This window comes from Mustelus asterias, chromosome 19, assembly GCF_964213995.1.
Source record: "Mustelus asterias chromosome 19, sMusAst1.hap1.1, whole genome shotgun sequence".
In the NCBI taxonomy this organism is placed as follows: domain Eukaryota; kingdom Metazoa; phylum Chordata; class Chondrichthyes; order Carcharhiniformes; family Triakidae; genus Mustelus; species Mustelus asterias.
This window is the reverse complement of record NC_135819.1, coordinates 12342116-12359516: the sequence shown is the minus strand read 5'-3', so window position 1 is coordinate 12359516 and position 17401 is coordinate 12342116. Positions and strand designations below refer to the sequence as shown.

General features: G+C 51.8%; 1 protein-coding gene across 2 annotated transcripts in view; it reads left to right on the top strand.

Annotated features, from left to right (window-relative positions):
- The first annotated feature begins 381 nt into the window (after nt 1–381).
- Nucleotides 382–17401, top strand: part of trip10a (thyroid hormone receptor interactor 10a) — a 142168-nt gene continuing 125148 nt past the window's right edge. Inside the window, exon 1 of one of the 2 annotated variants that reach the window (XM_078235059.1) lies at nt 382–794. In XM_078235059.1, coding sequence (XP_078091185.1) covers nt 771–794 — 24 coding nt within the window. In that variant the 5' untranslated portion in view covers nt 382–770. The remainder of the gene's footprint in view (nt 795–17401) is intronic. The other variant, XM_078235058.1, reaches the window with a different exon arrangement.

Here is a 17401-nt window from a genome sequence, read left to right as displayed (position 1 = left end):
TTCCTCCCACAGTCCGAAAGAAGGTTAGGGTGCATTGGCCGTGCTAAATTCTCCCTCCGTGTACCCGAACAGGCGCCGGAGTGTGGCGACTAGGGGGATTTTCACAGTAACTTCATTGCAGTGTTAAGGTAAGCCTACTTGTGACACTAATAAATAAACTTTAGGTTAGGTGGATTGGCTATGCTAAATTCTCCCTCAGTACCCAAACAGGCGCTGGAGTGTGCCGACCAGGGGATTTTCACAGTAACTTCAATGTAAGCCTACTTGTGACAATAATACTTAAACTTATGTGATAATAATAAATCAAAGCGGGGAGAGAAAGGAGGGAGGTCTCTGGTTACATCCACTCCCTCTCTCTCTCTCTCAACAGCTCCAAATCTCAGTGCAGGCATCTGAGAAAGGACACAGGTCCTACCTCTCGCCCTGTGGCAGGCAGGTTGAGTGGAGTTTGGGTGCTTGCTGTGCGTCAGGAAGCTGCAGTGAGGCGCAGTTGAGCTGGATTGGCGTCTGCGGGGGCTAGGCGGAGCAGGGAGGGGGTGGTGTGGAAGAAAGTAACAGCCTGGAATTAACCAGGAGCCTGGAGAAATGTTTACAGTGTGAAGAAGCGCAGTCATTGATAAAGGGGGCTTTACAGGCTGAAACCCAACGCAAGAGCGAGAGGGAGAGAGAAAGAGAGACAAAAAGGGATCAGCAACCACACACACACACACAGAAGAAGAAGAAGATTAAAGAGGTGTATTTGCCTCTGTTCCCGGCGAGAAGTTGGCAACATGGAGTGGGGCTCAGAGCTTTGGGTAAGTCCTATTTATCTTAAAACAACCAGAGATGCGCTGGGAATGCCGATGGCGAGATTGCTGCCGTCCTGTACAGGGGGAAAAGAAGCTTTGGGCAGGAAAGAAATTTACTCCGACTGATAAAAGACCCAAGAAAGTTTAATTACCAACACCCCCCCCCCATCTCCCCCATAAAGAAAAGTTAGTTTGCTCCCAATTACCTCCTAAAAAGTTTTGATAAACTTATTGTTTCCCTCCCATACTGATGTCTTTGACTCTCCCTGAAGTTAGTGAGGATTTGGTGGGGGGTGTGTATTGCTGGGGTGGGGATGTGTGGGGTGGTGGGGGGGTGTTTGTTTGTTGCCGGGGGGTGGGGGGTGTTGTTGCTATTTAGAGAAGCGACTCGATTAACTTTGAGAAGTGGTCGAGGTTCCCAGGCTTGTCTTGAGCCTCTTGTGTTCAGGGGAGTCTCTCCCCCTCCCCAGCACTCGCGCCCCTCTTTGTAGATTTCACGTCCCAGTTGTTACAGATTTGTATCAATGTTTTCCTTTGCTCTCCTAACAGTATGAAAAAGTACACCAAGCCACTAATCTCTCCCTCCTTCCGCCCCCCACCCACTCTCCCTCCTTTTGCCCCCCACCCACTCTCCCTCCTTTTGCCCCCCACCCACTCTCCCTCCTTTTGCCCCCCACCCACTCTCCCTCCTTTTGCCCCCCACCCACTCTCCCTCCTTTTGCCCCCCACCCACTCTCCCTCCTTTTGCCCCCCACCCACTCTCCCTCCTTTTGCCCCCCACCCACTCTCCCTCCTTTTGCCCCCCACCCACTCTCCCTCCTTTTGCCCCCCACCCACTCTCCCTCCTTTTGCCCCCCACCCACTCTCCCTCCTTTTGCCCCCCACCCACTCTCCCTCCTTTTGCCCCCCACCCACTCTCCCTCCTTTTGCCCCCCACCCACTCTCCCTCCTTTTGCCCCCCACCCACTCTCCCTCCTTTTGCCCCCCACCCACTCTCCCTCCTTTTGCCCCCCACCCACTCTCCCTCCTTTTGCCCCCCACCCACTCTCCCTCCTTTTGCCCCCCACCCACTCTCCCTCCTTTTGCCCCCCACCCACTCTCCCTCCTTTTGCCCCCCACCCACTCTCCCTCCTTTTGCCCCCCACCCACTCTCCCTCCTTTTGCCCCCCACCCACTCTCCCTCCTTTTGCCCCCCACCCACTCTCCCTCCTTTTGCCCCCCACCCACTCTCCCTCCTTTTGCCCCCCACCCACTCTCCCTCCTTTTGCCCCCCACCCACTCTCCCTCCTTTTGCCCCCCACCCACTCTCCCTCCTTTTGCCCCCCACCCACTCTCCCTCCTTTTGCCCCCCACCCACACTCCCTCCTTTTGCCCCCCACCCACTCTCCCTCCTTTTGCCCCCCACCCACTCTCCCTCCTTTTGCCCCCCACCCACTCTCCCTCCTTTTGCCCCCCACCCACTCTCCCTCCTTTTGCCCCCCACCCACTCTCCCTCCTTTTGCCCCCCACCCACTCTCCCTCCTTTTGCCCCCCACCCACTCTCCCTCCTTTTGCCCCCCACCCACTCTCCCTCCTTTTGCCCCCCACCCACTCTCCCTCCTTTTGCCCCCCACCCACTCTCCCTCCTTTTGCCCCCCACCCACTCTCCCTCCTTTTGCCCCCCACCCACTCTCCCTCCTTTTGCCCCCCACCCACTCTCCCTCCTTTTGCCCCCCACCCACTCTCCCTCCTTTTGCCCCCCACCCACTCTCCCTCCTTTTGCCCCCCACCCACTCTCCCTCCTTTTGCCCCCCACCCACTCTCCCTCCTTTTGCCCCCCACCCACTCTCCCTCCTTTTGCCCCCCACCCACTCTCCCTCCTTTTGCCCCCCACCCACTCTCCCTCCTTTTGCCCCCCACCCACTCTCCCTCCTTTTGCCCCCCACCCACTCTCCCTCCTTTTGCCCCCCACCCACTCTCCCTCCTTTTGCCCCCCACCCACTCTCCCTCCTTTTGCCCCCCACCCACTCTCCCTCCTTTTGCCCCCCACCCACTCTCCCTCCTTTTGCCCCCCACCCACTCTCCCTCCTTTTGCCCCCCACCCACTCTCCCTCCTTTTGCCCCCCACCCACTCTCCCTCCTTTTGCCCCCCACCCACTCTCCCTCCTTTTGCCCCCCACCCACTCTCCCTCCTTTTGCCCCCCACCCACTCTCCCTCCTTTTGCCCCCCACCCACTCTCCCTCCTTTTGCCCCCCACCCACTCTCCCTCCTTTTGCCCCCCACCCACTCTCCCTCCTTTTGCCCCCCACCCACTCTCCCTCCTTTTGCCCCCCACCCACTCTCCCTCCTTTTGCCCCCCACCCACTCTCCCTCCTTTTGCCCCCACCCACTCTCCCTCCTTTTGCCCCCCACCCACTCTCCCTCCTTTTGCCCCCCACCCACTCTCCCTCCTTTTGCCCCCCACCCACTCTCCCTCCTTTTGCCCCCCACCCACTCTCCCTCCTTTTGCCCCCCCCACTCTCCCTCCTTTGCCCCCCTTGCCACCCACTCTCCCTCCTTTTGCCCCCCCCGCTCTCCCTCCTTTTGCCCCCCCCGCTCTCCCTCCTTTTGCCCCCCACCCCGCTCTCCCTCCTTTTGCCCCCCACCCGCTCTCCCTCCTTTTGCCCCCCACCCGCTCTCCCTCCTTTTGCCCCCCACCCCCTCTCCCTCCTTTTGCCCCCCACCCACTCTCCCTCCTTTTGCCCCCCACCCACTCTCCCTCCTTTTGCCCCCCACCCACTCTCCCTCCTTTTACCCCCCACCCACTCTCCCCTCCTTTTGCCCCCCACCCACTCTCCCTCCTTTTGCCCCCCACCCCTCACTCTCCCTCCTTTTGCCCCCCACCCACTCTCCCTCCTTTTGCCCCCCCGCTCTCCCTCCTTTTGCCCCCCCGCTCTCCCTCCTCTTGCCCCCCCCCCGCTCTCCCTCCACTTGGCCCCCCCCCGCTCTCCCTCCATTTGGCCCCCCCCGCTCTCCCTCCTTTTGCCCCCCACTTCCCTCCTTTTGCCCCCCCACTCTCCCTCCTTTTGCCCCCCACCCACTCTCCCTCCTTTTGCCCCCCACCCACTCTCCCTCCTTTTGCCCCCCACCCACTCTCCCTCCTTTTGCCCTCCCCCCACTCTCCCTCCTTTTGCCCCCCCCGCTCTCCCTCCTTTTGCCCCCCCCCGCTCTCCCTCCTTTTGCCCCCCCCGCTCTCCCTCCTTTTGCCCCCCCCGCTCTCCCTCCTTTTGCCCCCCCCCTGCTCTCCCTCCGTTTGGCCCCCCCCGTTCTCCCTCCGTTTGGCCCTCCCGTTCTCCCTCCGTTTGGCCCCCCCCCCGCTCTCCCTCCGTTTGGCCCCCCCCCCCGCTCTCCCTCCGTTTGGCCCCCCCCCCGCTCTCCCTCCGTTTGGCCCCCCCCCGCTCTCCCTCCGTTTGGCCCCCCCCCGCTCTCCCTCCGTTTGGCCCCCCCCCGCTCTCCCTCCGTTTGCCCCCCCCCCGCTCTCCCTCCTTTGGCCCCCCTCCGCTCTCCCTCCTTTTGGCCCCCCCCCCCCCCTGCTCTCCCTCCTTTGGCCCCCGCCCCCCCGCTCTCCCTCCGTTTGCCCCCCCCCCGCTCTCCCTCCTTTGGCACCCCGCCCCTCTCTCTGTTACATTGATGCTTTCCAAGATGACTGGGATATCAAAAGTGTATAATATTTGTATGGGGGTGTAATTTGTTACATTTCTCTGGATGTTCCTAGCCCTTCCGGGTAATGAGATGGTTTCATTTGTGGCTGTTTCTGTCGGCAGATTGTGGAGGTGTTGGGGGGAGAGAGAGAGATCCTGTGTTGGTGCGGCAGGAATTGCTTTTTCCCTTCGGCTTTGTGGAATGAATTGGAGGCGCACGGAGCAGTAATCCGTGGGGGTAGAAACTGCCTCTTCTCCACCCCGACACACCTTAAGCAACCAGTAAACAAACCACGGCCATTGATCAGAGGTTCTGCTGAGGTCGGCGTGATAGGATGTGAGGGGCTATCGTCTTAATTGGGTGGTCTGCGCTCAACTGGAGATTGAGCAGCATGGTAGCACAGTGGTTAGCACTGCTGCTTCACAGCTCCAGGGACCTGGGTTCGATTCCCGGCTCTGGTCACTGTCCGTGTGGAGTTTGCACATTCTCCTCGTGTCTGCGTGGGTACCCGGAGGTACTCTGGTTTTCTCCCACAGTAGTCATGATGTGGAGATGCCGGCGTTGGACTGGGGTAAGCACAGTAAGAAGTCTCACAACACCAGGTTAAAGTCCAACAAGTTTATTTGGTAGCAAATACCATAAGCTTTCGGAGCAATGCTCCTTCGTCCGATGCCACTCCATCTGACGAAGGAGCATTGCTCCGAAAGCTTATGGTATTTGCTACCAAATAAACCTGTTGGACTTTAACCTGGTGTTGTGAGACTTCTTACTGTGTTTCTCCCACAGTCCAAAGATGTGCGGTTAGGTTGATTGGCCATGCTAAAATTGCCCCTTAGTGTCCTGAGATGCGTAGGTTAGAGGGATTAGCGGATAAAGTATGTAGTGAGGTTGTGGTCGGTGCAGACTCGATGGGCCGAATGGCCTCCTTCTGCACTGTAGGGTTTCTATGATCTATGATATGGGGGTAGGGCCTGGGTGGGATTGTGGTCGGTGCAGACTCGATGGGCCAAATGGCTTCTTTCTGCACTGTAGGGTTCTATGATTCTATGGAGATGGTTTTCTTCCAATGCAGCATGCAAGGAGGCCATTTGGCCCACCGTGGCCGTGCAAGTGCTTTCAAATACCTGTCCCCATGAATGCTACCCTTCCCCCAGAGCCCTGCGGCAGAAATCTCGAGAAGTTCCCTGTTTAGCACATATACCAGCAGTCTTTTTTTTTAGGTTAAATATCTGTGTGGTATGTTTTAATGGTGTCTTCATGTGTCTGTTTAGTTCCTTTGTCCAAAGGCAGAGCCAAAAGGATTGTATAAAAGCAAATTACTGCGGATGCTGGAATCTGAAACCAAAAGAGAAAATGCTGGAAAATCTCAGCAGGTCTGGCAGCATCTGTAAGGAGAGAAAAGAGCTGACGTTTCGAGTCCAGATGGCCCTTTGTCAAAGCTCTTACAGACCTGCTGAGATTTTCCAGCATTTTCTCTTTTGACCAAAATTCATGTGTTTGATTGTTATCTGAAGATGTTACGTAGGAATTGCAGAACAAGTCATTCGACCCAACTTTCTTTTATCCATTCGTGGGACGAGGCCATCGCTGGCCAGGCCAGCATTTGTTGCCCATCTTTAATTGTCCCTTCAGAAGGTGGTGATGATCTGCCTCCTTGATCTGCTGCAGTCTTTGTGGTGTAGGTACACCCATGGTGCTGTTAGGGACAGAGTTCCAGGATTTTGACCCAGCGATGGTGAAAGACCTCGCCCCAGGTCAGGATGGCGAGTGTTTTAGAAGGGAACTTGTGGGGTGATGGTGTTTCCATGTATTGGCTGTCCCTGGTCCTTTTAGAAACATAGAAAATAGGATTACGTGTGGGCCACTTGGCCCTTAGAGCATTCATTATGATCATGGCTGATCGTCCAACTCAATGGCCCGATCCCATCCCAACTCCCAATGTCCTTTGATCCTCATTGCCCTCGAGAGCTATATTAACTCCTCGAAAACAACGTTTTAGCCTCACTGTAGTAGCAAATTCCACAGGCTCACCACTCTGAGTGAAGAAATTTCTCCTCATCTCTGTCCTCGTATTCTTAGACTTTGACCCTTGGTTCTAGACACGCCCACCATCGGGAACATCCTTCCTGTATCAACCCTGTCTAGTCCTGTTGAATTTTATAGATTTCTATGAGATCCCCCCTCATTCCTCTGAACTCCAGCGAATATAATCCTAACTGACTCAATCTCTCCTCGTTTGTCAGTTCCTGACGTTAGAGGTCGCAGGTTTGGAAGGTGCTGTCAAAGAAACCGGTGGGTGGTGCAGTGATTACCACCGCTGCCTCAGCGCCAGGGACCCAGGTTCAATTCCGGCCTCGGGTCACTGTCTGTGTGGAGTTTTGCACGTTGTCCCCCGTGTCTGCGTGGGCTTCCTCCGGCTGCTCTGGTTTCCTCCCACAGTCCAAAGATGTGCGGGTTACATTGATTAGCCAAGCTAAATTGCCTCTGAGTGTCAGGGGGATTAGCAGAGTAAATACATGGGGTTATGGGGATAGGGGCTGGGTGGGATTGCGGTAGGTGTGGACTCGATAGGCCGAATAGCTTCCTTCTGCACTGTGGGGATTCGATGATGATAAACCCGTAGCAAGTTGTTGCAGTGCATCTTGTAGATGGTATATACTGCTGCCACTGTGCATCGGTGGTGGAGGGAGTGGATGTTTGTGGATGGGGAGCCAATAAAGCGGGGTTGCTTTGTCTTGGATGGTGTCGAGCTTTTTGAATCTCGTTGGAGCCGCGCTCATTGAGGCAAGCAGGGGATATTCCTCTGACTTGTGCCTTGTAGCTGGTGGACAGGCTTTGGGGAAATCAGGAGGTGAGGGAATTCCCAGCCTCAGACCTGCTCTTGCAGCTGCGGTTTTAAGATGGATGGTTCAGTTTCTGGTTAATGGTAATCCCCAGGATATGGACGGGGGGGGGGGGGGAATTCGGCGATGGTAATACCATTGAATGTTAGAGAAGGATGGTTAGATGCCCTCTTGTTGACGATGGTCATTGCCTGGCAGTCGTGTAACGTGAATGTTCCTTGCTACTTGTCACCCCAGGCCTGAACGTTATCCATGTCTTGCTGCATGCAAACATGACTGGTCTATGTTCCATGTGAACCCCCTCCCCCCGCCTCCTTCTATCAACTCTATTAAGCTCTTCTTGAATTCCTTTCTCTGCCAAGCTTATTAAACTTCTCCTTGAATGCATTAATGCTGTTTCCCTCGGCTATTTCCTGTGGTAGTGAGATCCACATTCTCAGCACTCACTGGATAAAGAGATTTTTTCTGAATTCCCAATTGAATTTATTAATGTCTATCTTAGAATCATAGAATCCCGACAGTGCAGAAAGAGGCCATTTGGCCCATCGAGACTGTACCAACCACAATCCCACCCAGGCCCTACCCTCATATTCCTACATAGTTACCCGCTAATCCCTCTAACCTATGCATCTCAGGACACTAAGGGGTAATTTAGCATGGCCAATCAACTTAACCTGCACATCTTTGGACTATGGGAGGAAACCGGAGCACCCGGAGGAAACCCGCGCAGACACGAGGAGAATGCGCAAACTCCACACAGACAGTGACCCAAGCCGGGAATCGAACCCAGGTCCCTGGAGCTGTGAAGCAGCAGCGCTAGCCACTGTGCTACCGTGCCGCCGTATAAGATAAATATCTTATATTTATGGCTGCTAGTTTTGATCTCCCCCACAAGTGGGAATATCTGTTCAATGTCTATCCTATCGAACATTATCATAATTTTTAGAGACCGATAATAGATCACCTTTCCGTCTTTCCTTTTTTCCAGATAAATAAAGTTTATTAGTGTCACAAGTAGGTTTACATTAACACTGCGATGAAGTTACTGTGAAAACCCCCCAGTCGCCGCACTCTGTTCGGGTAACACTGAGGGAGAATTTAGCACGGCCAATGCACCCTAACCCGCACGTCTTTCAGACTGTGGGAGGAAACCGGAGCACCCGGAGGAAACCCACGCAGACACGGGGAGGACATACGGACTCTGCATAGACAAGCCGGGAATCTAACCCGGGTCCCTGGCGCTGTGAGGCAGCAGTGCTAACCCACTGTGAAATAAGCTCCACCTTGTTCAATCTTTTCTGTTGACTCTCAGTTCTAATAACGTTCGAGGTTATATTTTTTTGCACCTCAGTGTCTTTGTATCCTTTGTTTAAATATGGGAGGTGATGGACCAGTGGTATTATCACTAGACTATTCATCCAGGAACTCAGCTAATGTTCTGGGGACCCGGGTTCGAATCCCGCCACGGCAGATGGTGGAATTTGAATTCAGCAAAAAAAAAATCTGGAATTAAGAATCTACTGATGACCGCGAAACCATTGTCGGAAAAACCCATCTGGTTCACTAATGTCCTTTTAGGGAAGGAAATCTGCCGCCCTTACCCGGTCTGACCTACATGTGACTCCAGAGCCACAGCAATGTGGTTGAGTCTTAACTGTTCTCTGAACAAGGGCAATAGGGATGGGCAATAAATACTGGCCAGCCAGCGACACCCCTGAGCCATGAATGAATAACAAAAGGAATCAGAACTGTTCCCCCGCACTCCCAAGCTGTCTAACCTAAGATAAAAGCAAAATACTGCAGATGCTGGAATCTGAAACAAGAACAGAAAACGCTGGAAAATCTCGCCTCTATTCTCTCAAAGATTCCCTACAGTGCAGAGGGAGGCCATTCGGCCCATCGGGTCATCTCCATCCCGCCTGGGCTCTTTCCCCTTGACCCCACGCATTTACCCTGCTAGTCCCCCTCACACTAAGGGGCAATTTAGCATGGCCAATCAACCTAACCCGCACATCTTTGGACTGTGGGAGGAAACCCATGCAGACACGGGGGAAGGACGTGCAGACTCCACACAGATAGTGACCCAAGGCCGGAATCGAACCCGGGTCCCTGGCCATCGTGCCGCCACAGTTGCTGTTAGCCCTGCTGAGATTTTGCAGTATTTTCTGCTTTTGTCCAACCTAAGTCTGTACGAGTTTAACATAATGTTCCGCTTTTCAACTCCCTCCCTCTGCAAATGAACCCCTGTGCTTTTGTTTATAATTGTTGTATCAAACTGTGTTCCTACCTCGAGTGACTTCTGTCCCAGGACACCCACGTCCTTCTCTTTCTCTCTCTCTCTCTCATTTTGATGCCCGTTTTTACAAAGTTTCTGACCTCCTTAATCTCCTGACCAAAATGTACCACCTCACACCATGTCAAAATCCACATGCCTAAGCTGAAGCTTGGTGAATGGATTTCTGTGTTATGTTGTAGTCCTCCTCCATATTAACTAATCCCCTCAAATTGTCCACATTTGCTATTAAAATTGTGCCTCAGAGACACGGTGGCACAGTGGTTAGCACTGCTGCCTCACAGCACCAGGGACCCAGGTTCAGTTCCTGGCTTGGGGTCACTTTTTGTGCGGAGTCTGCACATTCTCCCCGTGTCTGCGTGGGTTTCCTCCGGGTGCTCTGGTTTCCTCCCACAGTCCAAAGATGTGCGGGTTAGGTTGATTGGCCATGCTGAATTGCCTCTTAGTGTCCCGGGATGCATAGGTTAGCAGGGTAAATATGTGGGGTTATGGGGATAGGGCCTGGGTGGGATTGTGATCGGTGCAGACTCGATGGGCCGAATGGCCTCCTGCACTGTAGGATTCTATGAAATCATCGTAAATGGTGAATCAGTTAGATTCCCCCCCCCCCCCCCCCTGGCAGATATGACAGCCATTTTGTGCACAGCAAGCTCCCACAAACAGAAATGTGGTCACGACCAGATCATCTTAGTCTTATCGATGTTGTTTGAGGGATGAATGTTGACCAGGGGTGGGGGGGGGGAATGCCCAAGGCCCTGGAGACGGGCGTTTGACCTGTGGAATAGTACACCTGGATTCCTCAGCTTCCGGAATGGAGAGGGAGGGTGGGATGGGGTCAGTATTTAGGGAGGGGGTGGGGGAGGAAATGGAAGGTGGAAGGACAAAACCATAACTGGCTGCAACACCGACATATATGTGACGAGAAATTGAGTGATCCAGGCAAACAGGAATTGGGAAGTGCCTTGAACAAAGAAGTCCCCTTCATTAGGGGGCGGCATGGCGGCACAGTGGTTAGCACTGCTGCCTCACAGCGCCAGGAACCCAGGCTCCCTCTCGCGATATACCCTTTCTTGATATCAGGGGACATCAGTCCCCGGACTGCATAGAATGCAAACCAACTGAAATTGACTGGTTGTTCACAGCAGTTTAGCTTACTGATTTGGAGTGCTGTGTTATCTATTAAGGTATGGAGATGCTGGCGTTGGACTGGGGTAAACACAGTAAGAAGTTTAACAACACCAGGTTAAAGTCCAACAGGTTTATTTGGTAGCAAAAGCCACACACAAGCTTTCGGAGCAAGTTCATAAGTCTTATGAACTGCTATTATCTATTAAGGGTCATGCACTAAGTAAAGTAAAGGTAAAGTTTATTTATTAGTCACAAGTAGGCTTACATTAACACTGCGATGAAGTTACTGTGAAATTCCCCTAGTCGCCACGCTCCAGCGCCTGTTCGGGTACACTGGGGGAGAATTTAGCACGGCCAATGCACCCTAACCAGCACGTCTTTCGACTGTGGGAGGAAACCGGAGCACCCGGAGGAAACCCACGCAGACACGGGGAGAATCCGCACAGATAGTGACCCAAGGCCGGGAATCGAACCTGGGTCCCTGGTGCTGTGAGGCAGCAGCGCTAACCACTTGTTCTTATCTGGAGGACTGCTGCTTTTTGCAATTTTTGTAACCACCTTGATCCAAAAGTCTGAGGTCACCTCGCATTAAGTTGATCTTTTTCTGCACCCTAGCTGTGACTGTAACACTACATTCTGCATTCCCTCCTTTCCTTCTCTATGAACGGTATGCTTTGTCTGTATAGCGCGCAAGAAACAATACTTTTCACTGCATGCTAATACATGTGACAATAAATCAAATCTTTAATAACTTAAAAGAAGCATAATTTATGAACTTATATCAGCAATTGAGGCACTTTGGACATGTTTTTCCTGATATGTGGGATGCTTCTCATTAGTAAGTAATTTTGTGCAATGTTATTCCATTCAATTTCGACCAAATATTTGGTCAGGGTAAGCATTTTTCATTAAGTGTGGGGTCCATCGTTTTAATGAACTGTGCACAAAAGAAAGAACGGATGTGCATTTATGTAGCGCCTTTTACATTCTTGGAATGACTTAACATAGAAACATAAAAAAACTACAGCACAAACAGGCCCTTCGGCCCACAAGTTGTGCCGAACACATCCCTACCTTCTAGACCTACCTATAACCCTCCATCCTATTACGCTCCATGTACTCATCCAAGAGTCTCTTAAAAGACCCTATTGAGTTCGCCTTCACCACCACTGACGGCAGCCGATTCCACTCGCCCACCACCCTCTGTGTGAAAAACGTACCCCTAACATCTCCCCTGTACCTACCCCCCAGCACCTTAAACCTGTGTCCTCTCGTAGCAGACATTTCCATCCTGGGAAAAAGCCTCTGAGAGTCCACCCGATCTATGCCTCTCAACATCTTATACACCTCTATTAGGTCTCCTTTCATCCTTCGTCTCTCCAAGGAGAAAAGACCAAGCTCCCTCAGCCTATCCTCATAAGGCATGTCACTCAATCCAGGCAACATCCTTGTAAATCTCCTCTGCACCCTTTCAATCTTTTCCACATCCTTCCTATAGTGAGGCGACCAGAACTGAGCACAGTACTCCAAGTGGGGTCTGACGAGGGTCTTATATAGCTGCATCATTGACCCCGGACTCCTAAACTCAATCCCTCGATTGATAAAGGCCAGCACACCATACGCCTTCTTAACCACCTCCTCCACCTGCGGGGCCGATTTCAGAGTCCTATGGACCCGGACCCCAAGGTCCTTCTGATCCTCTACAGTACTAAGAGTCTTTCCCTTTATATTGTACTCCTTCATCCCATTTGACCTACCAAAATGGACCACGACGCATTTATCTTAATTCCTCTTGGGGCACAGTTACTGTTGTAAGTTTATTTATTCGTGGCGGGGCGGCACAGTGGTGAGCGCTGCTGCCTCACAGCGCCAGGGACCCGGGTTTGATTCCTGACTTGGGTCACTGTCTGTGCGGAGTCTGCACATTCTCCCCGTGTCTGCATAGGTTTCCTCCCGGGTGCTCCGGTTTCCCCCCCACACTCCAAAGATGTGCAGGTTGGGTAGCTCTGACGAAGGGTCATCCAGACTCGCAAAGTTGGTTCTATTCTCCCTCCACAGATGCTGTCAGACCTGCTGAGGTTTTAGGAACAGAGGAGTTAGGGGCAGAAGTCGGCAAATTCAGCCCTTCGAGCCTGCTGCGCCATTCAATCAGATCATGGCTGATCTCTCCCTGGTCACAAATCCACCTCCCCTCCTGTTCCCCATATCCCCTTATCCCTTTTTTTGAAATATATCTATCTCCCTCTTGAACCCATTCAATAATTCACACTCCACCACGCTACACCTTGTCCATCCCTTTTTAGAATTTTATGTACCTCGATCAGATCCCCGCTCATCCTTCTAAACTCCAGCGAGTACAAGCCCAAACTGTTTGACTTCTCCTCGTATGTCAACCCTTTCATCCCCAGAATCCCTGGTGAACCTCCTCTGAACTGCCTCCAATGCCACCAGTTTTCCACCAGTTTGTTGCAGGTTGGGTAGATTGGCCTCACTCAATTGCCCCCTTAGTGTCAGGGGTGCGAGCGGGGCAAATACATATGGTTATGGGAATAGGATTTCCTCCGGGTGCTCCGGTTTCCTCCCACAGTCCAAAGATGCACGTGTTGGGTTGATTGGCCATTAACCCTAGTGTCAGGGGATTAGCGAGGTAATGCATGCATTTACTCTCTGTGGAATAGGACCTGGGTGGGATTGTGATCGGTGCAAACTCGATGGGCCGAATGGCCGCCTCCTGCACTGTAAGGATTCTAGGGCCTGGGTAGGAGTGTTGTTGGTGCAGGCTCGATGGGCCTAATTGCGCCTCCTGCACTGTAGGGATTCTATGATCACTTGGCCTGTGCAAGTGTTGACCCCCGTTTCTCACGGGGAGAATCTTGTTCTTGGTTCAACATGTTTCTTGTTCGTTAACTCGATCGCGAGCACTGACTTAACGCTCATTTAGCACGCTGTTAGTCTGTGTTGTGAAATCGGGACCAATTTATTTGCTGATAATCTCACTGCAGTGACTCCTCTCTTGTTGACTGAACCCAGTGCGTATGAAAGAAGTTCACAATATCTGCGCACTGTTTTTTGTTTGCTCTTCAAGTTTGTCTCCCAAACTCCCTCCTGACCTCACCTTCCGAAAATGGTTCCTTAGGGTGCCAGGTACCATCCAATACCCACGTTCAACTCATCATTGTTCACCTGGGCCCAGGTAGTGAATCTCAACCGGCTGTTTGCCAATATCGCAGCCAAGTCCAGTGCCTGTCTCAGCCAGGAATCTACATGTGTAGGAGTTGCTGGATAGGGATCAGGGAAAAAAAAGGAATGCTGGCTGATTAGTTTTTTAACATTTCCCTCCCTCCCTCCCTCTCGCATTAAGAGTAGTCGACGCAATTGTGAAAACCTTAATGCCCCTTCTAACCTGAGGTCAGGACCCATTAGGAATTGTGTAGGAATGGAAAGACGGCCTGTTTTGCCATTCTATAAGATTTTAGCCGAGAATTTGATTTGATTTATTATTGTCACATGTATGAGCATACAGTGAAAAGTATTGTTTCTTGCACGCTATATACAGACAAAGCATACTGTTCATAGAGAAGGAAAGGAGAGAGTGCAGACTGTAGTGTTACAGTCAAAGCGAGGGTGTAGAGAAAGATCAACTTAGTGCGAGGTAGGTCCATTCAGAAGTCTGATGGCAGCGGAGAAGGAAGTTGAAACTGTAATGCGACCAAACAGGTTGATAATCAGACTGTAAATCTTCCCAATATGCCTGGTGACAGGCGGGGAGAGTTCCCTGATCCACGACACTGCAGAAGGCAATGACAACTTACTTTGCCAAGTATAATCGTGGACCAATCCATTGATTTGATTTATTATTGTCACATATATTAACATACAGTGAAAAGTATTGTTTCTTGCGCACTATACAGATAAAGCATACCATTCATAGAGAAGGAAATGAGGGGGTGCAGAATGTAGTGTGGGTGTAGCTACACCCACACTACATTCTGTGCCCCCTCATAGCTAGAGTGTAGAGAAAGGTCAACTTAATATATGGTAGGTCCATTCAAAAGTCTGACGGCAGCAGGGAAGAAGCTGTTCTTGAGTCGGTTGGTGCGTGACCTCAGACTTTTGTATCTATTTCCCGACGGAAGAAGGTGGAAGAGAGTATGTCCGGGCTGCGTTCACGATCCTTTTTAATTTCTCGCGATCTTGGGACAGAGCAGGAGCCATACCAAGCTGTGATACAACCAGAAAGAATGCTTTCAACGGTGCGTCTGTAAAAATTGGCGAGAGTCGTAGCGGACATGCTGAATTTCTTTAGCCTCCCGAAAAAGTAGAGGCGTTGGTGGGCTTTCTTAACTATAGCGTCGGCATGGGGGGACCAGGACAGGTTGTTGGAGATCAGGAGCCATACCAAGCTGTGATGCAACCAGAAAGGATGCTTTCTATGGTGCATCTGTAAAAGTTGGTGAGTACCTGCCTGGTTTGTATAGCTCATGAACGATGCGGGGTGGTGTATTGACTAATTGAGTCCCCCTATCCACGGAAGCATCCATGACTATTGCAGCAAGTTTCAGATATTTCTAGCCCCTTTTTAATGGACATAACACACAGATTGTACTGCCCACTGGATACAGTGCTAGCGACCCCTGACTATTTTTGATTGATCCTAACATGCGCACATTATTCATTAATAGTTCTCTCCTGGAAGAGTGGGAGATTCGGGAGGATGTGAAAGGGCCATGTTGTTCTGTTTTAGGGAGCATGAGGCATAGCCAAGGACTCTCTGTGCTTGTTCTCTGCTCTCGCGTTTGGAGTAAGGGAAAATAGCAGAAATCAAAATCTTCATAGAAACCCTACAGTGCAGAAGGAGGCCATTTGGCCCATTGAGTCTGCACTGACAACAATCCCACCCTATCCCCGAAACCCAACATATTTACCCTGCTAATCCCTCTAATATATCCTGGGACACGAAGGGGCAATTTAGCACAGCCAATCAACCTAACCTGCACATCTTTGGGAGGAGACCGGAGCACCCGGAGGAAACCCACGCCGACACTGGGAGAACATCAGACTCCACACAGACAGTAACCCTAGCCGGGAATCGAACCCAAGTCCCTGGAGCTGTGAGGCAGCAGTGCTCACCATTGTGCCACCGTGCCGCCCACTTCTTGTTGAAGAATAGGGCAGCATCTGCATAGATTTTGCAATGGCAGAACGTCTACAGAGAAGAAAGGTTCCTGCCATTGTTTATGCTCCAAGTTTGCTTTCTCCCCTCTCCGTTCATCTTGCCCTATCAGCATACCCTTCTATTCCTTTCTCCCACCTGTGTTTGTCCAGTTCTCCCTTGGGCATTGATACTGTTCATCTCAACAACTGCATGTTGTGGCGAGTTCCACATTCTCACCATGCTTTCTCCTGCATGTCTTTGATTGGATTTATTAGTGACTACCTCTTGTTGCCTCTAATTCTGTTCCTCTCCCCCGCAAAAGTAATTACCTTCTTTACATCCATCTTATCGGGGGGGAGGTCATAATTTTAAAGACCTCTGTCGGATCGACCCTTGGTCTTTTCTGGGGAAATTGGGGACACAAGGTCTTGCATCCATTGTGGGGAGAGCTTCATTTCTGCGTGGTGCACATTTTTTTTATTTATTCGTCACAAGTAAGGCTTACCTCAACACTGCAATGAAGTTACTGTGAAATTTCCCCCAGTTGCCACACTCAGGTGCCCGTTTGGGTACACTGAGGGAGAATTTAGCACGGTCACTGTACCTAATCAGCACGTCTTTCAGACTGTGGGAGGAAACCGGAGCACCCGGAGGAAACCCACGCGGACACGGGGAGAACGTGCTGACTCCACACAGACAGTGACCCAAGCCGGGAATCGAACCCAGGTCCCTGGCGCTGTGTCTAAAATAGACAGTTACGTTTACTTGATGTAAATTCCCTCCTCCTCCATCCTGAGAACCACTTCTTGGTCTCCTCTCCAACTGACCCCCTTCAGCTTTTTTTAATAGAATCTCTACAGTGCAGATGGAGGCCATTCAGCCCATCGAGTCTGCACCGACCACAATCCCACTCGGGCCCTATTCCCGTAACCACTGTGCCACCATATGTACCACAACTTTGGATGTGTGTTTTGCCTACAAATCTTCGCACTCTTCCTCACAAAGTGCCGTGGGATCCACCATGTGTAAGTGAATGAACAGATTGGGCCTTATTCATAGAATCATAGAAACCCTACAGTGCAGAAGGAGGCCATTCAGCCCATCGAGTCTGCACCGACCACAATCCCAGCCAAGGCCCTATCCCCGCAACCCCATACATTTAAACCCGCTAATCCCTCTAACCTACAAATCCCAGGACACTAAGGGGCAATTTAGCATGGCCAATCAACCTAACCCGCACATCTTTGGACTGTGGGAGGAAACCGGAAGAAACCCACGCAGACACGGGGAGAACGTGCAAACTCCACACAGACAGTGACCCAAAGCCGGGAATCGAACCCAGGTCCCTGGAGCTGTGAAGCAGCAGTGCTAACCACTGTGCTACCGTGCCGCCCTTATTATCCCATCCCAAAGATGGCAGGGTCGATAGTGCAGCACTCTCTCAGTGCCTCACTGGAGTGGTGTCAATAAAGGAGCAATGTTTACTGGGTGTAATCGTCTCCAGTCTGTCCCGAATGCTGCGATTTCGTCTTG